This window comes from Pleurodeles waltl, chromosome 11 (assembly GCF_031143425.1).
Source record: "Pleurodeles waltl isolate 20211129_DDA chromosome 11, aPleWal1.hap1.20221129, whole genome shotgun sequence".
Classification (NCBI taxonomy): Eukaryota; Metazoa; Chordata; class Amphibia; order Caudata; family Salamandridae; genus Pleurodeles; species Pleurodeles waltl.
Genome location: NC_090450.1, coordinates 30,031,084 through 30,057,877, shown reverse-complemented (window position 1 = coordinate 30,057,877; position 26,794 = coordinate 30,031,084). Strand labels below are relative to the sequence as shown.

Below are 26,794 nucleotides of genomic sequence, written 5' to 3'. Positions count from 1 at the left end.
CGATTCTGCCGCTCAAAATCCAGTAGTCTCATTAGAATAATGAGAGCCTACGCAACAGTATTGACACAACTGGCAAGCCATACAGCAGCTGCTGCACCATATTGAGCCACAACTAACAGCTAGCCTGCAGACACTACACAACATACCAATGGTGACCAAGCTGCTAGATGTCCTTCATATGTTGGCAAGTGGCTCCTTCCAGACAATGAGTGCCCCGGTTGCTGGGGTATCACAGCCCTCATTCTCGGCTATCCTGCCCAAGGTGTTAGATGTCATAATCTCCCTCAACCCCGCCGCCACATCAGCTTCCCCAATACCCAACAGAAGCAGCAGGAGATAAAACAGGGGTTTTATCAAATCCATGGCTTCCCGCATGTGCTCGGTGCAATTGACTGCACCCATGTCTGGATTGTCCCACCTGCAGCAACAGAGCACCTATTCAGGAACAGAAATCACATGCATTCTATCAATGTGCAGGCCATAGTTGACCACCAGGGATTGTTCACAAACATCTTGGCCAGGTATCTTGGGACTGTCCATGACTCATTTATATTCCGGCACAACAGGATCAATCAGCACTTCCACGATGGACAATATGGCAATGACCTTCTTGTCAGTAAGTCAATAAACCGAGCAATATACACACAGCACAACAACCCTGTAGGACACACAAGACATACACCACTACATTGACACATAGGCAGGGTGGCACTGAGGTGACACAGGTAGTTATGTTGTACACCCTGACACAATGGGATACACACCTCTGGACAAACAACGGCTGCCACAAACATTAGCTGCCACTCTAGAGCACCAAGGGACCAATGTCAAAACCCACAGTGACAATGGCATTGCCTGCACTGTATGTACAACTTGGAAGATGAATCATTTACAATTACATTAGGCCACAGAGTCAATTGGACACCCTCCCAAGCAGTATGTAGCGTGGAAGGGGTGTGCAATGTATGTTGCAGCAGGTCTAACACCATGAGGCACATAGTGTGGTGATGCTGACTCAGATGTAGGTGACACGGAAATACTGAGGCAGTCCCAACATCAAACACCACTCCTGGGGTGCCATTTGCAGGTTGCAATATGGAAGTGGACTGTGCTATGAACACATACACCACCAATGCAAACTGCACACTTCTGAACACACTGAAAGAGGCAATTGTCCATCAAAATAGCATATGTACAGGGAGAGGACCCTTCCTGCACAGAGACATCCGCCTCCACAAGGCAGTTAGCCAGGTTCCCTGGAGCAAGTTCAGTAGTGTAGGTGCACTGTTGCACAGAAGCTACTGGCAGAGGGAACAATAAAGGCTTGCCTAGAAACAAGCCACACATGGGACAATCATGCATTGTCAATACTGAACAGCTCAGTGGTGCCATGTTATAGAGATGTGTTGTGCATTGTCACCTACCCAATTCAAAGGGCCTCAGTGTTGCATTTCATCTGCAATGACATATGTCTAAATGGATGGGATGTCCAGGCCATGTAGTGCAACCATGTTACCACAACATCTGAACCCATTGTGTGTGGATGTATCATGTCCCCTCCAGTGAAAGCTCCTGATACATAGGGGACACTACACAACACATGGTACATACATACTGACCAACAGTTAGGAAACCAAATCATAGATCCCAGGTCCATGAGCCAAACACAAGTTGTCATGTCAAACAACCCAGTGCTGAGAACACCTCACAGAAGCTCAGGAACTCACACCATACCACAAACACATATGAGTCACAGACAATACAAGATATCAGCTGCCATGCTACATATTATCTTTTGCAGCGGATCAGGGTTATAGGAGCCAGCCATGGATCAGGACCCCATTACCCAACCCATGCACAGCAGCAGAGCGTGCCTATAATGAGCCCCATCAGAGGACACGCGCCATTATGGAAAGGAATTTTGGCATCCTGAAGTCCAGATTCAGGTGCCTGGACATCACAGGAGGCAGCCTCCTATATTCCTATATGCCCCACACATTGTGTGTAAAATTATACTGACTTGTGCTATCCTGCACAACATTTGTGTGAGGATGAACATCCCATTATATGAACCGGACCAAGAACTGCCTGAGGAGGAGGAGGAGGAGGATAGTGGCAGGGAACATTAGGGTGAACAGCAGAACACAGCTTCAGGAATGCACTGCAGACAGCAAATTGTAGACAACTTTTTCACTTTATAGTCACTCTACACACCTTGTCAAGAAATGTAAATAAACACCTTACTTCAATTTGCAGAATTGAGCCGTTAACGACCAGAGCTTTTTCCCATGCACAAACCCAATTTTGCCATTCGGTAGTCACATTACCGAATCGCAAAAAGGGTTTGCGAGTCGCATTTAGGAACATATATGTAGGTAGATGTGATGGTCACAGTGTAGATGACAGCCATCTCATTCAGGCTTGCATGTGTCCCAATCATCACTGGTCCCTTATGATTAGCAACTGCATACCATAGTCCCAATGACTACTACTAGGTACTAGTGTTGTGTTCTTTAAAGTTGACTCAGATGATGTAGATTAGTGGGCCTGGACCATGTGAAGTAGTTGCTGCCTTTGCATTGTGACACATAGCACAAAATCAATGCACAGATTAGTTTATTTGCTTCCAACTCTTGTTGTGCCTTGCTTTGGTGTTAATGACATGATGCATAGACAGAGTTGCCGTTACATTCATCAGGGACAGTATATTATCTGGACTGTGATTTGGAGTGCATGTGCAAATCGAGGCAGAGTGTTAAAGTATCATCTGTACATACATTACACATTGATGACACTGATGGTTGCCTGTCTCAGTTTTTTAGATGCCAACATGGATGTTGCGGAACTCAGGGCATTCCAGAAGAGGGCAGTGCGCTATCGTCACATATTGAATGCGGAGTCTGGGTACTGCAAGATGGCACAACGCTATCGAAAAGAGAGAGTCACCGGTGAATGGCGGGCGTTCAGCCAAGGGAGACCCGCATTGGCCACAAAGAGTGGACCGAGCACTACTACTACACAGGGGGCCACATCCGCCACTGTCACATCTGCCCCACCTGCAGCACCCTCAACATCAGCACCACAGCCCACCATGCCTGCTGCAATGGACATGTCAGCAATAAAGGACTTACAGAGGGACATGAAACAGGTCCTCAAGCAGCTAGACAGCATAAAGAAGGAGGTGGACCGCAATACAAAGAGACTGAAGGCCATCAAGAGGACACTGAAGATGGCTAACCTCTAAATAGATGCCTCCCTTCACCCCTAGTTCAGTCCCCTCCCTCCTCATTCTTTATCATGTTTTGTAGTGGGGTTTAGGGGGTTAGTGATTACGGTAGTTGTTTAGATAGGAAAAGTAGGTTTGGGGGATGGCTGGGGGTTAATGTTGGGACACTTATGTTTAAAAAAATTATAAATAAATATGAGAAAAATAAAAAATATATATATTTGTTTAGCATTAGATAGTATATGTTTAGGTTAGCCTATGTTGTCCTGCATGTGTCTCTCGATATGAGGGGTGGGGGGCAATGTTTAGAGTGTGTTGTTAAATGTGGTAAGTAAGCTTAGCAGATGGTAGTTAGGGACACTTGTGGGTAATGTATTGGTAGGATAGATTAGGTTAGGATAGGTGTTTAACATAGTTTTCTACATATATGATAAAACTTTGGGTACTCCCTTACTGCATGTGTCATATGTCTGGGGCTCACGATCTTCGTCTGAGTGCACAGTGCCAATTGTCTGTTGGCCTGGGGATTCCGTCCTGCATCCAGATCCCTCACTTGACATGTTCATTCCCACTTCCAACTGAGCTGTGACATTGGCAGCTACATCAAATCTACTTCTCAATGCATCTGCCATCCTATGTACCCACCACACAAGGTGACAATGGTTCCCATGCATTGGATAGGTAGGTGTAGTTTTTCATCTGTCATTGTTTGGGTCCTGTGTCGGAATGTTGGGCACTGTGGGACGTCTGCCTGCAGTCTGAAATTCATGTCAACACTGCTAAACTGAGCAGTGCCAAATTCAGATGAGGTCAAGTATAACTAATTCACACCAATGTGTTTCACTAGTACTCCTAGCTGATGCTATTGCCCGAGCACTTTTTCACAGCCATTCCTGCTGTATGTAGTGGGTGAGGCTTAAATGTGTTAAACAAATGTCACATACACAGTGACTTGCTTGTAGGGGATGTGACCAGCATTGACGTTCATCATGTAGGTACCTTGGGGCATATTTATACCCTGTTTGCGCCAGATTTGCATATTTTTCGACAAAAAAGTATAAATATGGGCCGTTGCCCACAATATTCTGCACTCTTGTACTGACACTCTGTGACTATAGACATGTTACATGCATCACAAATCTACAGCAAAGTAGATGTATCACATTACACAGAGATAACGTGGCTGTGCAGGTGCTGTTTATTTCAAAGTGCTGTAGTGCAATATTTACACTGTCCAGGTCTGTGACCCCATTAGTAAAAACCATTCTATTGTGACACAACACAAGTGCAGGGTTGGGGAACATGTCATTGGACATGCTGGGATGAAGTGTTGTTCAGTGCAGGGGAACATGAATTGCCAATGGAGTAGTGAGAGACCATTGCAGTCCATAGTGGAAAGCGTTTGCATCAAACAGTATACATCTGCGCCTGAGTAAGTCTGTAAGTGGGTGTGTGAGTGTCTGAGTGGGTCTGTGAGTGGGTTCATGAGTCTCTGAGTGAGTCTGTGAGTGGGTGTGTGAGAAGATATGTGAGTGTGTGTGAATGAGTTTGTGAGTGCGTGCATCAGTGTGTGAGTGAGTGAATGTACATATTTTTTTTTCTGGCAGGGTTCGTGACTCCATCGCAGCGTCACATGAGGAAGCCGTGTTGAGCATCACGATGGAGTCACGTTTCCACGCATGTGAAAAAGGAAAGGTTTTGGGCATTTTACATTTCATAAGCAGTTCCTCAGAGACCCCTGAAATGGCTCCATGGGTCAGGGTACCTCCACCCTTAACTCTTCTATATTTTTTACCCTCTATTTCCATCCCCCGGGACGTGTCCTGGTTCATAAAATGGTGGCCTCAACTTTCTGCACAGGTTTGCTGCCAGCCAATCACAGCACTGCTCCTGCCGCATGTGTTTGTGACACTGTGCAGGGGTCACAAGGGAACCACGTCCCTATACATAGAAATTTGGTTTTCATTTAATAACTAGAAAACTACTGATCGGATTTACACCAAATAAAAAAAGGGTGCCTTCTGGACAAGAACTAGGGGCCGTATTTATAGGCCCCTAGTGCCACCCCAAAATCACGTTTTGTGATGATCCTGTGGCACTAAGCACAGCGCACTAAGGCACTAATCTTAACGCCACCTTGTAAATACGGCCCCTTCCCACACAGCACTGTGCGTGTAAGGGGTGTGCAATGGGTGTGTTGCAGTGGGCGTGCCACAGCAACACCCATTGCATTTTGATTCTGCCTCAAATTTATGAAATTTCATAAACCTGAGGCAGAACCAAAATCTAACACCACTCCCAGGGGTTGAGTTAGCAGGGTGCTATGAGGAAGAATACTTTTATTCCTCCTTGTTTTTTGCTTTTTATACACGTGCTACATGAATAGAGAAAGCAGTATGTCAGAAATGATTGTTTATGTGCAGGAAGGTGCACATAAACAATCATTTGAAAATGACGCTTTGGCACTTCTGTGTGTGCTGCATTGTTCAGCATAAACAGAAGTGCCAAAGCGCCATTAGTGATTGTTTATGTGCAGGAAGGGACACCTTCCCGCACATGAACAATTACACTCCTCAACACAGACATCCTTGCACAATTGTGCAAGGATGCCTGCGTTGAGGCTGGCAGATAAATTTAGCCCCAGTGCAGGGGGAAACGCAGAGGTGCGCCGTATTCCCTTAAATACGGCGCATCCTTCTGCTTCTAAAATGACGCAGTGTGGTACTGCCAATTTTGGCGCATCACCGCGCTGCACCACTTTTCTTTAAATCTGGCGCAAGGTTTATGACAAATTTGGTGTAAATCCGTCAGAGGTTCGGGCTATAGTTGTGCTCAAAATCCCAATGGAAATTAACATGGGGTAAACGTGTTTTGGGACCCCCCCCTTTTTCTCAGCCCCCTCTTGACGGATCACCCTGATACTTTCCAGAAAGCAGCTGAAGTAAGCGTTAATGTTTGGGGTAAATTTTGTGAAGATTAGTCAGACGGTGCCAAAGATGTAGGCAAGTCAGAAAAAAAAATCAATGGAAACTGGGTCCTAACTATCACTACCTCCTATATATATTACCTAGTGGCAGTTGCCACTAGGTACTTATAGTTAGGACCTAGTTTCCATAGAGTTTTTTGGTTTGTCTATAACTTTCGATCCGCTTGACCAATCTTCACAGAATCTTCACGACTCAAACTTTAGTTTAGCTGCTTTCTTGACTGTTTTGGGGTGATCCATCAATCTGGGGCCAAGAAAAAAGGGGGGTCCCAAAACACATTTTCCCCATTCATTTTTCCATAGGAAGTTTAGACATGCCTACAGCCCAAACCGCTGAAAGGGATTACACCATATTTGGCAAGAAGCTAGATCCTGCTGTGAAGATCAAGCTTTTTGTGGTTTGGTGCAAATCTGTTCCTTACTTTGAGGCCAAAAATTATAGATATCAGCCATGGATCTGGATCCGTGGATTTGGGTTTGGATCTCCTAAAAAGCCAGGCCCATATTTGCTGGCCGCAACCTGGCAGAAAAGTTGCGCCCGGTATTTTCTTTTGTCCCTCGGCCGGGGGGTGAGAAACTAGCAGTAAAAAAACACATTACGGGTTAGGATCAAGGTTTCCTGACCCCAGAGGAGGCATAGAGGGACCCGTCATGGGCAAAAAAATTCACTTTTTTTCACATGATCCGTGGATTCATGGATCCAAGAATGGATCGGTGGATCCACGATTCCACGGGTGGATCTGCGGATCATGAAACAAATATGACCAAAAGTGGTTCACAGGTTGAGTTTGGGTGCATGTAGGAGGGTTGGCCGCCAGGCCTGGCCGTAGGCCAGACCCTGTGGCCAACCCAGCTGTGCATGGGTGAAGGCCCCGCGCAGTGCAGGGTTGGGTGGTTACAGTGGTAGGCCAGGCGTGGTCGTTGTTGGATTAATGTATAGTAATGAAAATTACTTTTGTTAAAAAAAACATTGAAATTCACTGAAAAAAACAAAGGTTACATGGACGTTATAGTTAGGAAATAGAATTTAAAAAAACATAGAAATTCACTTAAAAAAAACAAAGGTTACAGGGACGTTAAAGTTAGGCTTAGATTTTAAACATACAAAACCATGGAAATTCACCTGTTATAGTTAGAGTTATTTCAAGTTGCGCCCTCGCCATGCAGTCCTGAATACCGCACAACTTACAGCACTGAGGACATTGTTGATGACATAATTGATAACGTCACTGTTGCATCTGAAGTAATATTATTGATCCCATAACTGTGCATAGTGGGGAGCTGTCATTGAACTTGGAAACATGAAATATGTGATTGAATATTTACGTCAATGGACAGCTATTGTGAGACAAACATGATATGAGTATTGTATCTAATTTATAACAATTATTTGGTTATTTGTTTATTTTGATCATTACCGTTTAAGATTTGTATGACATATATGTTTAATTTTGTTCAGACTGTATAAAACAAGCTATATTATTATGAACACTTGGCAGCTGTTTCGGTGGATATTGTGATGTTACATGTGAGGACTTTGAAGAAACTATAACTCGTGCCGGGAAGTAACTTTGGACAACAAGTTATAGTTTCTTAACATAAGTATAACTATAACTATAACTGCAGAATTTCTTTGGTTTTGTTTGGGTACAACACCAACCTACCTATAACATCCCTGTAACCTATGGTTTCTTTTCAGTGAAAATAAATATATATATATATATATATATATATATACATATATATATATATATATATATATATATATATATATATATATATATATGTATATATATATATATATATATATATATATATATATATATATATATATATATATACACGTTTTGACATTTCTTACTATGGGAATCCAGTGGGAGTCCCACAAGAGTCTTGCAGCAGTTCTCAAAAACTACTGAATGGATGTACACCAAATCACAAAGCTTGCTTTCGGGATAAGAATCTGGCTTTCTGCCAAATTTATTGTAATTTGAATGTAGCTGTATTTTTCTGTATCACTGTTCAATTTGCCTTACAGAATTTCCATGGGGAAAATGTGTTTTGGGCCCCCCTTTTTCTAGGCCCCCTCCTTTTGACAGCTCACTCCAAAATATTCCAGAAAGGAACTAAGGTGGATGTGCTATTTTATTCAGCAGGTTTCGTGAAGATCCATCAAACTGCACCAAAGTTATTAGTAAAACAAAAAGCACTCTTCCTTTGGAAACTCTGACTCACGTAAAGCTACACAATGGCTACTACCATTGTGTAATATCTATATCAATATCAATTTATATATCATTTTACACATATGTGTGTGTTTGTGTATGTTTGTGTAGTAATGTAAATTTATGAATGGCCACTTATTCATAAACCTTTTATAATCCTAACTTGAATAGAGCAAGCTCTGTGAACAGTTGAACATACCATTGCCATTGTTGGTAGTGTATAAGGAGCGTACATATAATATAGATTTGGAAATATTTGTAAGGATATTCATGACCTAAGAACTCAGGGTCACAACCAGCCTGGCTGTATTTAGCTAAAACATATTTTAATGCTATCTTTTAAGATATGTGTTTTTTTCACAGTTATTAAACTCATATTTATGCATTCCATAATTATGCTCACCTACTCACTCATATTTTCTCACCATTTCTGAAGCATGTTTTAGCAGCTATGACATTCACAGTTATGTAAGTACTGAGATCACATATCCAGTCATTGTATCTCATCTAATGAATTTCTTTGCCATTTTTTTAACACTTTCTTTTCTTGTAGTCTCATGTATTTGATCAGAAGCTGACTAATTCCTACAGAAAAGATACTTACCCTTTCCTCTTGATAGTCTTTCAAAGGTGGGTGTTGCTGGACGTCCAGCCATTTCCTCTGAGTGTGTAACTAGTGTGTATCTTATTGCTTGACATCCATTCAGTACAATTGCAGGCGTCTGTCCCAACCACAAAGTGAAAGTATTCCCATAGGTCTTTGCAAGCTGGGGATGGAAAACAAAAACACTGAATGTAACACTACCAAAAAGGGGAGCTGCAAGTGCCTAAGACTGTTGATTTTGGCAGACAAACCTAGAAATAATGTCACATTACAATGTTCAACCTATTGGGAGTACACACACAAGTGGCCAACTGCTATCTTTGCCACGTCAACCACTCATCTTGATTATCTTCTAAAGGTGGTGAAGTAGGATTTCCTCTAATGAAAACTTTGGTTGCCTCCTCAGCAGTTCTTAATTTTAGCTGGTAGTGGTTGGTGGAGGCCACCAGCACTTATTGTTGGTGACTGGCAATTATGTTACCCCTTGTACATTTCCTGAGAGCAAGAGGGAAAAACACACAAACTATAAAGATGGAGGTTGAAAAAGACTGAGAAAAAGTCACAAAAGGAGAAAGTAGGAGCATGCAAAATGGCAGGGAGTATTTGATAGAAGATTATTGAGAGATGAGATGGATTTAAAACTACCAGCCTTGATATTAGGAGCACCAATGTTTAATTGCACTAGCCCCTTCCGAACAGAGTTTCCAGCACCTGCGCTCTTTTTTTTTTTTACAAATTACTCACTGCTCCCCACTTCAAACCAAGGGTGTGCACTCTAAATATCGACACTAGAATATTAATTGAACAGAATTTTGAGGACACAATATTAGAACTAAATACCAACAGTTAAATATGTCTAGGTTTTCTAAACACAACTTCACATTTATGTTTTATATGTCCCCTTGTGACATATATATATATGTATACATGAAAACAAAGTTGACCTCAACGAAAGTGCACTCCCAAACAGGTTAAAATTTATTTTGGAGTGCAGCAAAGCCAGCAGCATACAGAGAATTCCTTAACATTTCTCCAGGCCTTACGTGTTTCAGATATCTCTGTCCTTGTTCATAGGCCGAATGCTTGGGTTCAGCGACTAATTGCAGCCACCTGATTACTTGGTTAAATATCACTTCTGCGCTCGGTGGGCTTCTAAGTGAGTTACAAAGTGCATTCTAGTAAAGGCAGTCCTGCGCATTTATCTTTCATCTTTGGTAGATTTATTATTCATCCTTGGTAAGTTGCTGCAGCCAAACCAAATATTATTACATATTTAAACACCTTAGTGAGGGAATTGAAAGTACAATTACTGGGTTTTGCTGAAAATGGTCCATCCTGTTGCTCTATATGTGACAATGTAGTAAAGTCACATAGACCTGCTTCCTTTATGCAGTGGTGCTGCCTTCACGGCTGGACAGGACGCTAATCATGTGCAAACAAAGTTGTCCTCAAACGAAAGTGCACTCCCAAAGAGGTTAAAATGTATTTTGGATTGCAGCAAAGCCAGCAAAGCCTTTTACATTTCTCCAGGCCTTACCCATTGCAGACATCTCTGTCCTTGTTCACATGTCGAATGCTTGGGTTCAGTGAATAATTGCAGGCACCTGATTACTTGGTTGAATATCAGTTCTGCCCTCGGTGGGCTTCTAAGTGATTTACAAAGTGCATCTTGGAAATGGCAGTCCTGCGTATTTATAGCTCATCTTTAGTAGTTAGAGGCAGTTCTAAAAGGGTGGGGCTTGTAGGCCATTTTACATGCTCGTAGTATTTCTACATAAGATATTGTGTTTAGCAAGAGCAAGGATACAAACTGCTTCACCGAGGATTACAGATAGATTTTCAAGGTGGAACTGCAGAGAAAATACACCTGTCTTGTCTTGGCCATACACAAGTAGTAAGGATGATTTGTACTTTACATAAGGGAGTGCTTCTTAGTTTGGTGGAGATGCAATCATATTCCTGTGCATAAGAACAGGTCTCTAAATTCATTGGGAAATGTACACAGGGGACCTTTTAGTAAGGTATCCATCACCCTGGGAAAAGAGCGAGAAGAGGTTGCATACTACTAATGTACATGGGGAGGGCTTGTAGGTCACTTTATATGCTCGTAGTATCACTGCATAAAATATTGCAATAGAAAGAGCTATGATGCAAACACCTCCATCAAGGATTTCATTTAACTTTATGAAATGGAACTACAGAAAAAACACACTTGCTTTACCCTTGCCATGTGCAAGATGTTAGAATGATTTGTATTTTGCAGAAGTAAGCGCTTCTTTGGTGGAGATGTGATCATATTCCTGTGTATCAAGAACGCATCTCCAAAGTCAGCAACCAGGAGCACTTTTCACACCCCCTCTTGCTGGGAGCAGAGTTAGTGTTTGCTTTTGCTTGGCAGGAGCTATAACAGTTCAGGCCAAGCAAAAACAAAGAACATGTCTACTGAGGGTGGGCACCACAGGAGATAGCAGAAGCTGGCCCTAGGGAGTGGCAGTCACCAGGGTCATTAATAGCTCTTGGAGGGGGCCACGTGGCCCCTTCTTTTAATTTGCTTGGGCTGGCCCCAGGAAGTTGGTGTTCCCTGGCCATATATGGCTCAGAAGGGGGCGTGTGGACCCTCTCACAGATTTTTATTATGTCTTTGGCCCTGGGGAGGTGGTGGTCCAGGGGGGCCAGGAGGTCGACATGGACCCTCATGCATTTTTTCTTTCTAGTCCTATGGATATGGTGGTCCACAGGCTCAATTGAGCCCTAGCTGGGGGGCCCTTGCACCCTTCCTTTATTTTTTTATAGCTGCATTTCACCGTGACCTGGCCCACTCAAGGCTATGATTTAAACAAGTGTGGGAGACCGCTTATGCACTTTTCTTTAATTTTTGGCGACTATGTGGATCCTCCGGAATTTTGCTGAATTAAAAAAAAAAATGTTTCTTTGCCCTGGCGGGGTCCCAGGGAACCCTAGCACCAAGGCTAGGGGTTTAAAGTGTTTCTACACTGCCCCCTTTTCTTTTTTTAAACTTTTTTTTTGTGGGACTCGGCTGAAGCCAAGTCCTCGTTAAAGTGTTGGCAGCCAATCAGTTTGAGATCTCCGGGATGCACAAAGCCTCTGCCTCCCTATGTATCTATATTTCTTTTTCCTTTAGTATCTCCTAAACTACTGGATGGATTTACGCCAAATCACAAAACACATGCTTTCTGTACCAAAAGCTAGATTTCTGCCAAATGTGGCGCAATTTCCACCCAGCATCTCAGGCTGTAGTCATGTTCGAAATCCCTACGGGAATTAACATGGGAGACACTTTTTTGACACCCCAGCTTCTCAGTTGAATCACCCCGAAACTTACCATGCACAATAAGACACAGTAGGACGCTTTGTTTAGAGAATTTTGTTAAGATTCGTCAAACAGCGCTAATGCTGTCAAACAGCGTTCTTGGCAAATAAAAAATGCATTTCTTTTTTAAACTAGGTCCTAACTATAACAACCTACCTACATTTTTATTTGCCATTAACTTTAGCACCGCTTGACAAATCTTAAAGACATTTTCAAAATTAGTACATCAGTCAATTCAGCTGCCCCCTTGTTTGTTCAGGGTGATGCGTCAAGCGGTGGCAGAGAAAAATGCTTTTTCCCGACACAATTTCCCATAGGGATTTTGGACACAGCTACAGTCCAACCACTGGATGGAATTTCAACAAATTTGGTAGGAAGGTAATGCCCGGTCCAGAAAAAGAAATGTATATATTTGAACAGTTGGTCTTCATATATGCTCTGACTGGCCAATATAAAGGAGACTAGCCAATACTGATCGGTTGGTGACAACCTGAACAATATGTTTTGACAGCCATTACAAGACTCAGGACTTGATCCCTGTGTCCTGAAAGTGAATTCAAACAATTTAAATGGGCAGGGTGAGCACACCCAGACCCCAAAGGGCACATGTGGGGTTCCAAAATGCCCCCCCACCCCTCAAATGTTGCTGATCACAACATGGACAATGTGCTGGGGCAGCATTTATAGGACCCTGAGTCATGGTCCCCATTGAAATGCATTGTAGTGAATGGCAGGTTTTGAGGGTCACAAAAAGGAGAACGTGTAAAGGGCGATAACAGACTTTAGTTACAATATAAATAATTTGTTGATCGTACCATACTAATTTTAGGCATTGTGGTGGGCTCTAATGTGATTTTACTCTGTGAAAAAGCCTACTGATATAATTTCATGAATCACATTTGAGAGAAGACGCTTTTTTCACGATTTTCCCATAGAGGTTATGTAAGGTGCTCCAGAAGTTAAAAAAAAGAGAGCACATTTTCTGTAAATTCACTCTATCTTTCTCAGCAATATGAGAATGACGTCTGACATTCTCAGTAAAACATGTACTTTCAATTGGAGCAGCCTTTCACTTGATTCTCCTATGTTCTACTGCAGCCTCCCACAGTTTTCTAAAGAACAGGTAGAGCACTAACAGTCTCATATATGACAAAAGTACGGCACTCCAGAAGCTGTCTTGACTGAACTAAACTGGTAAAGCTTAAAACAATTAATTTAGAAAGGAACAAATCAGGGGGTTCATTTTGTCATATAAATTATGGTTAGTGCTTCATAAAGAAGCATTAGGACATGTTTTAGGTGAGCTCTCAAATATCGTCTGCTTCTATCTCATTAAAACATTCTGGAATGCAGACTGAAACATGCACTTTCAACATCAGCAGCTTTACTAATCTGTTCTATTGCTCAGTTACAGTGTTAACATTCTGAATTTATGTCAAACGTGGTTATGTCAAACGTGTGGCACATCCGAACACCATTTTAGTGGAAAACTGAAAACATTTTCTACTGAGAATACTTTAGTAAATGAGGAGATTAGGGAGCTTTATAACAAATAAGTCTCCCAGGATGGCCACTATAGAAAAATAGCCCAAATGTAGCACACATATCACCCACATGTAGCCCATGTACAGCCCAATGACCAAAGTGTGCACAACACTTAGGCCCAAATTTAAGAAGGGCCTAGTTCCAACTATTGCCACATTAGGATAATTTTTTTACGCTAATGTGGCGATAGCGTGGCAAAAACGCTTTGTCATATATCCAAAGTGGTGCAATGCACGCATTGCGCCACTTTGTAAACCCTTACGCCACATGATGCCTGCATCAGGCATAATATATGCAAGAGGGGGCGTTTCCCTGTTAGAGGGCTGGCAAAAATGGAGCAGTGGGATATGTAATATTCCACCTCGCCATTTTTAGTGGAATCTTTAACACCTGCACAGAGCAGGCCTTAAATGGAGGCACACCATTATTTTTAATGGGCCTCTATGTACTTTGCAGGATTAGCCCTAATCCTGCAAAGTACAACAAGGGTGTCAATAAATATGACGCTATTGTCCATAACCTGAGCCATTGTGCGCCATATATTAAATAAGGTGCACACATGGTGGCGTTAAGAGGCGTAATGGGCCGCAAGAAAAATGGAGCTTCCTGACATGAAGCACCACTTTTCTTAAATCTGGGCCTACATTTCTTTGTGTTTTTTGCAGTTTTGCATAGCACAGACTTGACCTGAAGGTATTGGAGTTCTTTACATGAAAATCAGTTACATTACACAAGGACACATGCATTTTGGTTTTAGGCATGGGGACAGAAAGTGATTTTCCCAGAATCACATGATGTCAAACTGACGGGAAAGCTCAAATCTGGTTCCCCAGGTGCAAAGTCTGCAGCTCTGGCTGCAACGTCACACCCTTTCCCCTATGTGTAACATATAATCAAGTGATCAACAGGATGAAAAACATAAAGATAGAAAATCATTTTCAAGTGTTTTATCGCTATTTGAGAACTTAGAAAACATGTCCCGATTTTAGTTTTTTAGAGCACTAAACATAAACTCTAGGGGAATAAGACCCTTATCATCTTTACATTTTCGAAAGGAAATTAGTTAGCTATTACAGTTTTGGGTACATCAAGAAGACATCAGGGGTGCCACACTTTTGTAATAAATATACAATGTTAGCAATCTAGTTGTTCATTAGAATACTGTGGATAGGTGGAGGTCAGGGGCATAGTTTTAGATAATTGAGGGCAGGGAGAAGGGTGCAGAGGCAATAAGTCACCCACGCTGGGCAAGCGGGAGGGGCAGGTGGCAGCACAACAGACCATGGAGGGCAGGGGAAAGGGGCAACAAACCAACCATGCACGACAGGCAAGAGAGGCTGTGGCAAAACAGAGACATTTGAGGGCAGAAGAGAGAGGGAGTCTCAGTACAACCATACATGCCAACAGACCCAATTCAGTCAGGAGACGCCCAATGTTTTTAAGCCCATAAGGGATTTATTTTGTTTGTCTCCTGCCTAAAATCTCCTCTTTGCCAATGTAGGCCAATAGAGAAAATCAATTCCCCAGTTTTTTTTTTCTCAAAATCTCATGGAGGGCAGGAGGAAAAGGGTAGTGATATGGAGTGGGATAACAGAGGGCAGGAAGGAGATGGAAAGGTGCACGAAACTGACCTTGCAGGGTAGGCGTTAGGGGTTGCAGCAGCACAATACACCACATAGGGCAAGCATGAGGTCAGTGCAGTGCAACAGACTATGGAAAGCAATAGGGAGGGGACAGGGCCATGCACATGGAACAAAGAGCAGAGGCGAAAGAGTTGAGGGGAGCAAGCTGAACATACTGGACAGACAAGAGGGACATTTGCAGCAGAACTGACCTTGAAGGGCAGAAGGAAGGGGGCGGAGGCAGAACAACGGACAAAGCAGGAGGGAGGGGTTGGGGCCTGCAAATGGAAAATGGAGGGCAAGGGGCTAAGTGGCAGGGGCAGCAAACTGACCATGCAGGCCAAGGGGGATGGACACTGGAAGCACAACACACTATGGAGGACAACAGTGAGACTATAAAAGCATCTACACAGACCACGGAGGGAACTGGAAGGGGGTCATGGGCAACAAGTTGACCCACAGGGCAGATAGGAGGGGCTATGGCAGCACAAAAGACCATGCATGGCAAGAGGGAGGGTTAGTGGCAGCACAAAAGGACCATGGAGGAGAGGAGGGAGGGGAAAGGGCTGGACATAGATGAGAGGGCAGGTGAAGGGGCTTCACAACTGACCACACAGGGCAGACAGGAGAAGCAAATGCAGCACAACAGAGCATGAAGGGCTGAAGGGAGGGGCACCAAAATGGCCCATGGAGGACAGGAGGGAATGGATAGGGGCATGGATGCTGACAGGGTGCAGGTGGCAGGGATAGGCGCATCCATCGGACCATGCTAGGCATGTGGGAGGGTCAGTGGAAACTCAACAGAACACACAGACTAGATAGGAGGAGCAGTGGCAGGTCCATGGAACATGGTGGGCAAGAAGGAGGGAGCGAGGCACACACACAAATATTGGAGGACAGGGGGAAGGAGGGTAGGGACAACAAGGTAATCACAGAGGCTAAGCAGGAGGGCAATGATGGGACATAGAATTGGGCAACGGAGGAGTGGGCAGAGACATCAAGCTAAATGGAGGGCAGTACTAGAACATCAGACCATGCAGGGCAGGAGGGAGAGGCTGGTGCATGGACTTGGACAATAGAGGGTATGGAGGAGGTGGATGGAGCAGAAAGCTAACTGTTTAAGGCAGGGGAAAAGGGCAGTAGCAGAACAATGCTAACACAGGCTGTAAGGGGGGAGCAGGAGCATGGAATTGGACAATGGATGGCAAGGAGGGGGCAGAAGCAGAAGGTTTGGGTGGAGGCAGCACAATGCCAGGCTAGGCCCTATGTCCAGCGCCCCCCACCGTACATTGTGATGGGCATCTTGCTTAACGTTAAAAAACCTCAGAAGTTCACTGAAAAAGCACAAAGGTTATAGGAACATTATAGCTAAGAATTAGGTTTTAAAAAACCTTTATAAATTTACTGAAGAAAACAAATGTTACAGGGACGTTATAGTTAGGTTCTGATTTTACACGCACAAAACCATAGAAATTTGGCTGTTATAGTTAGAGTTATTATAAGTAACTATAACTTGTGCCCTAAGGTAACTATAAATCGTGCTGTCACCATTCACATCTAATTACCCCATATATTATGGTGCCCATGAACCAGAGTCAGCCAAACTAATCCCTAAATATTCAGTTCCTTGATCCTTTCCTGCACTTCCTGCCCCACATTAATGGTTCCCCTCTCCCTCTTGTAATAGATCATCTGCTTGGTTTTTGATGCATCAGTTCTAAGGCCAAGAACCGTGTAAAACATGTTAAATCTGTTGACAGGAGTTTGCAAACAGCCCTAGTATTAGCAAGCAAAAAAGTGTTGTCTGCAAAGAAGAAGGCTGGGTTTTTCTGGCATGCTAGCCTTGGAGATTTATTAGTTCAAGCAGTCAAGAACTCCACAAAATTGTTGATATGCAAAGGAAAGGGGGTTGTAGTCAAGACACAGCCCTGGTGGACACCTTATTAATAGCAGTACCCCATTTTAGTTCAAAATTCACACCCTAGGGAACCCTGGCACAGTTCCCCTCATGCATTCCTTCCATGATGATTCCCAGGGTCCTTTCCCAGATGGGGCGTCAGAAAGCGGGGACAGTTCTGGAGACTCTATTTTGGAAGGCACAGCTTGGTTCCCAGTCCTTACTGAGTTGGCTTCTGCTTGCCCATTACTGATCCCATTCTGTTCAAACCTGTTCCTGGACCAAGTGGAGCAGCCTCATCTGCTAATTCTTTTGGAACATCTCTTGCTGTTGGCATGGAGGGTTTCTGGGAGAGATGGAGTTTTTCCAGGTATTTCCCAGGACGCTGGGGCCTACAACAGACAATCTTTGCCCTCCAGCAGTAACCTTTGGAACACTAGTGACTTCAAAGCACTGTTTTCACATTTAGGGCCTTATAGGCCCTAGTGCCACCTTAGTACCACCATAGCATCATTTGTTTTATGGTAAGGCAGCGCTAAAGTGGCTTTTCACATGCACCATATTTACAAAGTAGAGAAATGCATGCATTGCACCACTTTGAAAAGCCTTGTGCCACATAATGTATGCAAGGGGGGCATTCCCCAGTTAACGGGCCCAAAAAATGGCACAAGAAAATCTAAAAGATTTCCTTGAGCCATTTTTTTCAGCACTTTTAACACCTGCTCAGAGCAGGCATTAAAAGGGGCATCCCATTGAAGACAATGATGCCCTATGTACTTCTAATACAGGAGTAGCATCAAATTTTTGGCGCTATTGCTGCAATGTACATCAATAACATCAGGAATTCTGACACTATTGCCCCCTACCCTGCGCCATGGTGTAATGTATTTTAAATGCTGTGCACACATGGTGGCAGTAGGGGGGTGCTAAGAGTGCATAGATAGTGGCGTTTTGTTGTTTTGGTCTAGTTTTACTCAGGAAATTATTGTGTATTTTTCTAAACTGATGTGGAGGCTTTTTGTGTTGTCTTTCACTATGTTATGGCAATTAAGCGCTGCACAAATACTTTACATATTGCCTCTTAAGTTAAGCCTGACTCCTCTGTGCCAAGCTACCACAGGGTGAGCACAGGATAATTAAGGTTGTGTATCTGACTTACCCTGACTGGGATTGTGGTCCCTACTTGAACAGGTTGCATACTTTTGCCAGCTAGAGACCTAGGGCCATATGTACGAACACATTTTCCCCTTGACACAGAATGGGAAAAAACCCTTTCCTACATCTGGCCCCCAGTTTCTAACATAATCGGAGCCTCGGGTCCTGATACAGATTAACATATTTTCCAGCTTATGCAGTAAGAATTTTCAGTTCCAATAAGGACGCAAAGGTGAGAATTATCCCACCCTGGACTACGTTTGTATAAATAAAATTGTGCATATGCTGATTACTGTTAAGCAGGGGTGTTAGGGCATATCCTCTCATAGCATGCCATTAAAAATGTCCACTCCACAAGCCTGAATGGGCATTTAGATAATTTTCCAGCACTAGATACCACTGTTTGAATTCCAAACACAGATGGAAACATTGGTAGAACTGGGGAAATCAATTATGAGAAATGCCACATGGCTTCTTTTTGCAACGTGTGTGGCCCAGTTGGATGGAGGATAGCGTAAAACAAAACAGACCAGCCGCAACATGTGCCTTCGAATTATGGCCACCTATGTTTGCAAACTCTACCAATTTTATTCCCAGTGCCTCTCCTCAGTACTACCATCAGCACTAACACACCTTCACATTAAAAGGATTATATGGCAAAGGAGAGAGGAGTGCTTTTGTTGATGGGGGGATGCCAACCTCTGGGCAACTTGAAGTCTCCATGAGTTCAAGCAGAACCATGACAAATGTGAATATATTCAATAGTTGAACAGGTTTAATAAGGTTTCCTTGGATACCACACTCATGCTACAAGAAACATGTCTCGGCCACACTCATCTGATAAACCTGGAGGTGGGAGATTTAACTCTTAAGTAATTTCAAAGATCAGTTGGGGATTTCCAACATCCTGAGGAGGCAGGTGATACAAGAGCCCTGAGTTTCTGTGTGATTGTGTCTGAATTTTTATAAGAAAAGAGCATTGTCATTGTCATTAACAAAGGTAACATCCCTACCTCTAAGCATATTCTCTCAATCTGCATTGGTCCTGTGTGAGGCCAATTGTTCATCAAGGGGTGTCCCATGGGTTTTACCTAGGCAGTCCCATTTTAACACCGATGTTTTTTTATGACAATACCTATCAGCTAAAAAAAAGATGTATATAAGGCTTTGTGCCAAAATACAACACCTCCTCAAGGCTGATGCTAACAAGGAGAAATGTTTTCTTTTAACTTTAGACACATTGCATGAATGCTGCACTGTACAGCACACATGCATGGTAGAATAATATAAAGTTTGTCTAAGCATAACTTTAAAGTTCTGAACCTATGATAGACATCACACACACTTTTGCAATATTGGGCACATGTGTGTGCATCGTGCTAGGCAGGATAAAAGAGTGCAAACACTGAGGAAAAGAGCAGCAACACCATATATTAGATGTAACATCAGAGCTTCAAAGTCAAATAGCTTTGCCCTGCTGTCTATTACTAGTGCAATGCAGTAACTTTGGTTGTTGTTTTCCATTGCTCTATAAATCAGTAAATTTCCACATTTGCCTCACCCAATCTTTTACCCTAATCACCTTCACATTCATGGAGCACTCCTTGCCGTCCCTTGCTCTTTAATACTTATATCACCAGGACAGATGGAATAATACTTTTTTGCCAGTGAAAAAGGCAACCATAGTTCTAGAGAAGGGCATCTGCTTTGCAGGCAGGGGACATTTTACACTAGTCACAACTGTGTGTGCCACATTATATACCATAGTTTGTGATTATTTGTGCCATCATGTTGTCATTTTATATTGTTCAGATTCACAAATTGAACACTTTCTGCTTTCAATTAACATATAAGCCACAGGAAATAAGCCAGCCAACTAAGTATTTGGTTTTCAGGAATTCTATCATTTCTATTATTTCATTATCACATTAAAACCAGTTAACTAACAATTAATTTTTCTGTTTGACCATTTAACTCTAGGGAATCAGGCCCCTGGTGGTTTTCTTCAAGCTAAATAAAAATTATTTTTCAATTTGACCATTTAAGTCTAGGAAACCAGACCCCTACTGTTTCTCTTCAAGCATTCTGAGGAACCATCTCCTGGTTTAACAAAGGTGAAAAAGTATGAGTGAAGGTAATGGTGGTGCAGCCGGTGTGTCATGCGTCCTAGTGAAAGGAAGTAAATGGCCCTAGCTACTGTTTGAACTGTGAGGTACAGCAATAATCGGGTTTCAGTGGTCCCTCAGGCCTCTGGGCCCAGGTACAAGTGAAACTGCTTCACCAGTGGAAGCTACAACCCTGGAAGGTAATGATGAGACACTGGTAACTTCTGTTTTCACTGTTCTTTAGGTCTGACACAATCATTATTAACATCAGGGGCAGTTTATCCTGTGAGTAAGTAGAATATGCAGGATAAGATCCAGGACTGAATAACAGCAGGGGCAGCCAACTTGCAAAGCCTTGGCTTGACTGAGACTTGACAGATTCGATAAGCGAGACCTGGCATGTTGCTACTATAAAATGTATATTTTACCTGGAATACTGATACTGAAGTCTGAATGAAGTCAGGAAGACTGACACTCATCCTCTTCAGACAGTGGATGACCTTGTGGACAAACTTGGCAGTGCAAAGTAATGCAGCACCTTGAACGTGAGCTTTGAGTACTGGCATAGCACACTGACCTTTCTTAGGAAAATGCAGGAAAGAGCTTTTGGTGACTTTCATAAAGACTGTATTAGGGAATATTGAAGCCAGGATATCGAAGGGTCACAATTATGTGACCAAAAGGGAGGTGTGGATTTACTTTTCTTAACCCCACACATGCGTACCTTGAAGATCTATCTATCTATCTATCTATCTATCTATCTATCTATCTATCTATCTATCTATCTATCTATCTATCTATCTATCTATCTTATTGAAATGTTCAGTAGCAATGCAACATTTTAAATAAAAAAATACCCCACAGGCATTCACAAATTAAAGTTATAGTTATCTCAAGATAACTATAAATCGGATCCCGCCATGCACAGTTTTCTCATTAATAATTTCATAGCAAATAATTCTCTATGGAGAGATTTTAATCAGTAACACACTGTTTGCAGAGAATGAAACTCTCATGGGAAATAATCCACTGAGTATTAAAAAGTATCTGTTAAGAACAGTGTACACTCTGTGCCAAACTTTTCCGAAGTACGAACATTCACTTAAAATAAGCAAGGTCTGAAGGTGCTAAATACCATAATACTGGCACACTTCATACCGTGGTAAAAGCTTTACAGCTAGCCCATCTTCTGAAGCAAAACAGGCACATGTACATAGGTTAGTCCCTAATGCATACTTTTAAAAACTATAACTGTGGAAGTTAATTAACTTTATACCACAAATTATAGTTTCTCAAAGTAAGTATAACTACAACCATAACTGCAGGATTTCTGTGGTTTTGGTGCAGGTAAAACGTGAATCTAACATAACATCCTTGTAATCTTTGTTTTGTCTGGGTATGTCATGTATGACTGTCTATCTCACCAAGGTATGTGGAGTTAGGTATAGAAAACCTACACAAACTTACTTTCGATACTTTCAATATTTTGTCCCATCAATATTCTGGTATTGATATTGTGACCATTCAAAATCCTTCCTACGATACTCCTGATTCACACCTTTCGTAAGCCACTGTAACTTATTTAGAAACCTGGGAAGCGATCAGGTTCTGCCCCTATTCATTCAAAATCACCTCACAGCCCAGGTTAATCACGAACCTTTAAGAAGGTGGATGGCCACCAAGTTGCTATGGTAGTTCTTTTCCTTGTAAAGTTTGCACATTGTCATGGAACATATGTTGGAGCTGTCATATGGAGCTGCGGATGTACGGTAACCCCAATCATATGACACATGAAACTAATGCCATCCCAGAGGTGGCATTAGAGTGGTGCAACAAAGGAGAAATACTTTTATTTCTCCTTGTTTTTTGCTCTATGTGTGCTGCATTCTGAAGGTGTCTCTTCCTGCACAACAACAATCACTGCTGCAAAGCAGGCACCTTTGCATCATGGCGCAAGGGTACCTGCATTGGCGCAAGGCAGCTGATTTAGCCCCAGTGCAGGGAAGAACACAGGGATGTGGAGTATTCCTGTAAATATGGTGCATCCCTGCGTTCTGGAAATGATGCAGCTCAGAGCAGCAAAATTGCCTGCAGCACCTACCTGCACCATTTCCTAGTAAATAAGGCCCATGGTATCCTAGAAACAACAATAGGCTTTTGCACTGAAAATTCTAATGAAGTACCCTGTGCTGGCCTCCTCCATATTGCTTCATTTCTGAAGGAATCATATTCTTTACCCTGGAGACAAATCACTAGAGTTCACTGCCAGGTTCTCTGCATGATGCTGAGTTTGCCTCACAGCTGACTCTACTGGAGATGGGGTTCACACAAAATCATCCTCTTTCCAATGTCAGTCTCTACTGTTCCATGTAGGCTGTATGACACTACTGTTGTTTGGAGCCAGATGATCGACAGAAACAGGTTGTTTTGGCATCACCCTCTGTCTTGGTACATCTATGAAACCTGAGATGAAAGTGACCCCTTCTCCTAGTGTGTTGGGTGTCTGTGGGGACATCAAAACAAAAGGAGTTGATGTACTCTTGTCGGTAGGTGTGTATTCGTGCAATGTTTAGCAGTGGATCTTACTGGTGGCTGATCTCCCTTTGTCCTTGCAAGGTCCCTGGGCTGCTCCATCCTCTCCCGATATCTCTACATGCTTCTGAGGCATAGGAAGTTGTGTATTTGGTTCAAGTCATCAAACCCTTTAATGAAACAGAAGCAGATCCACCAGACGTGCCTCCGGCCTTGAGACAACGGCAACTACAGCAAGGATCAACCATTTGCCTGAGCTCCTTATTGGCCAAGTACTATCTGAAACAGATACACTATCTGTAGAAGCAGTATGGGACGCATGACATCAGAATGAAGTTAGAGATGCTGGTAAAGTTATGGGGTTTTGTTTACCATGGGACTCAGGTATGTACCTAGAAGAATGCATTTGGATTTGCTTGGTTTCTCTCAAATGCTGAAGCGCAACACAAAATTAGTTGGTTTGTTGGCTTGTCACCAATAGACTCTTATTCTTTACGTATGGTAGCCCTTTGAGCCAGAGGAACAGTTCATATTTCTAAGTACTGTGTATCTCTGTGGACCCACAAGGAAGATAAAAATAATTATGGAATAGCATTTTGGAGTAGCCACCTTCTCAGGAACAAAATGCTGTTGTCCTAAACCGTGGATAAGAAGGAAGACTGCGCTGTTTGCTGAGAAACTGTCATAACTTATCTCAAAGAAGTGTAAAGCATCAGTGAGTACTAAAACTGTCCTATATACCTGCTAATTGAACATGATCAATCTGCTGAAGATCCAAGTGATGTTGCCACTCCCCAACCTGGTCATAATGCACCTCCTTCACTAGTGAGGTGCTGGCTGTATGAATGTCAATGCTTCCTCTTTTACGGAGATCCAGTTCTACCTGCATTCACTCCCATATAGTAAGAGAGAAGAGCAGAAGAACTGTTGGCTGCTAATGTGTGAAGATTGCCAAAGCATACTTACTTTACCATCAGCATCTCAATTTGGACCATGAAATGTGAAACACACATTTATACACACTCGCCTGTAAAACTGAAATACGAGAACCTGCCTTTAGTCACAGTGCAACTGATGTGTTCTCCCACTACAGCAACCATTGCTGTACTGTCTCCTTGAGGCTACATGTCCATCCTGGATTCATCCAATGCCCCTGGAACTGCCATTCCCAGCTAGTCTTACCTGCATGAGGGTCTCATGGCGAAGCTCAAATTTCAGGGTCCACAGGCTGCCGATGATGGGGAGCGGGGTTGGCCCAGGAGGATACCGGCTTCTTGACAACTGAAGCTTGAGATATTGTGCTGCGATTACAGTAAGCACCAGGGTCAGTAACACTGCACCTAGGAACAGCATTGCGGAAACTGTCATTTACCTGGTGTATAGAACAGGCTTAACTTTCACTTATATTCCACCTTGCTCTCTATTTTCTCTTTGTAAAACAGATTTTTTCCTCATCCCTTTCCTTCCTCTCACCGTCTCTCTTTGCTCAGAACCACTGGCTCATCTATCATTTGATGACTCCTGACAGCAAGTCCTAGTACTGATTAACCCACCTCAACCCTCCCCCTCCTTCAAATCACTCCCAGTTCCTCATTGTCTCATTTTCAGTCCATCCTCCTCTCCTCCTCACGGGCAGCCAGTCTGAGCCGGCGCCATGCAAATAAATCAGAAAAGCCATGGGCATTTAATTGTGCACAGAATGTTCTGCTCAATTACTCTGTCTCTACTGTACTTTTGCACAGCACACTCAGTTCTGGCACTCGTGTTTCCTAAGAATTAATTTTATTACAAGAGGCAAGTAATTTGTCTTATAATTTCCTAATAAGACCTGTGGACATAAATAGGGCAACATTATGCTCTAAGGGACAAGCACACAGAGACTGGGGCACTTCATTGCCCACAATCCCTTGCAGTTAGAGTGTTTTGTTACCCACCTGGAGGAGGGGATGGCGAGGCAAATGGAGAAGGCGCTACTTAGACCGTGGAGAGCTACCACTGTGAGGGACATTCTTACTGAGACTGTGAGTAAAGAAACTGAACTCTCTGCAGATGCCCCACTTTTTGCCCCCATTTTGGACCACTAGATGGTGTTTTTCGACTCAGACAGTGTCCCTAGTATATGGAACCAAGGGTACCCACGGCATAGGTGGTAAAGGTGTCCCCAAGGTTCCAGCACAGATGTGTGCCACCCTAGAGGACCCAAGCAAACTACTGACAGCATGCCCGCCATTGCAGACTGCAGGAGCAGTGCAAACTGCTCGAACTCAACTGTGTCCCACCATGTGTTGCACAGATACATGCACTTTTTTTAGTCTGTGTCAGTTATCCCTAGAGAATACTTGCTGTGCCCGGGAGGCAGAGTGCAGTATATTAAGACTATAGACATGTATGTGCAAGCTTGTAACTCTCTAGTGCGACTTTATCAGTAAATTACAATATAAGTGATAGGTGGTCCATAGGATAACATGGGACTTGAACCCAGGCAGACTCAGGTTGCTTGCTCCATTATGGTACTACCTAGTCATCCTACTCTCAAGATTTCACAAACAAACTGGCAACACATTACACAACCAAGGCAGACACATTGGTGTCCTATTTAAAACAGAAGAAAACCATCAGCACCAACGCCGTTCTTAAAATCGCCTCCAAGAATAAACCAACCCAGCATCTGCACTCCTTCCAACAAATATCACAAGGTGAATTTATGGATTTGGTCAAAGCAAGCAGGCCGTCCGGTTGCCTTTCTGACTCTTGTCCACCACACATCTTCAAGAACATTATTTTATCTACTCCTGCTGCCACACCTGTAAGAAGAATCATCAATAACTCTTTAACTACAGGAATGTTTCCTGAAGACCTGAAAAGGCATACATATGTCAGTTATTAAAGAAAACAAACTTAGAACCACAGGACCCCACCAACTACTACAGACCAACCACAAATTGACCTTTCCTGGGCAGGCTGATAGAAAGAGCTGCATTCACATAGATGTCACAATTCATTGAAGACAATTCCACACTCTCAGACTACCAAACTGGATTCTGCCCAGGAAGAGGCACTGAATCGGCACTCATAGCAATCTGGGATGATCTTAAAACACAGCCAACTACAATGGAGTTGCTGCACTACTTCTCTTGGACCTCTCAGCAGCTGCCTTTGATACTGTTGACCATGACACCCTAATTCAAAGACTCCAGAGAGCATAGAAGGGACTGCTCTCAACTGGATTACATCCTACCTTCAAAACAGAACTAATATTATCTATTCTCCCCCTTCTCGTCCAAATCCCACCTCACAAAAGCAAGGGTCCCCCAAGGATCAATCATCTCATCTGTGCTTTTCAACATCTAAATGATGTCATTACCAGAATTGATCAATAATTTTCAACTCACATGCTACAACTATGCAGATGACACACAAGTACTACTTAAATTGGGATGCCCCAAAGACATTGAAAACTCACAAAACTTCAGTTGCCTCTGAGCCGTTGATCAGTGTATGACTTGGAGCCATGTCAAACTGAATGCTTCCAAAACAAAAATGCTCACATGCGGCAACTGGAAAAA

The 26,794-nt window shown here is 43.0% G+C and overlaps 1 protein-coding gene across 1 annotated transcript in view; it reads right to left on the bottom strand.

The window, feature by feature from the left end:
* The window catches only part of LOC138265295 (cytochrome P450 2J4-like), a 214,536-nt gene extending 189,745 nt beyond the window's left edge, over positions 1–24,791 (bottom strand). The window contains exons 1-2 of the mRNA XM_069212901.1: positions 24,411–24,791; positions 9,042–9,204 (exon numbers count right to left, since the gene is read on the bottom strand). Coding sequence (XP_069069002.1) covers positions 9,042–9,204; positions 24,411–24,596 — 349 coding nt within the window. The 5' untranslated portion in view covers positions 24,597–24,791. The remainder of the gene's footprint in view (positions 1–9,041; positions 9,205–24,410) is intronic.
* Positions 24,792–26,794: the final 2,003 nt, after the last annotated feature.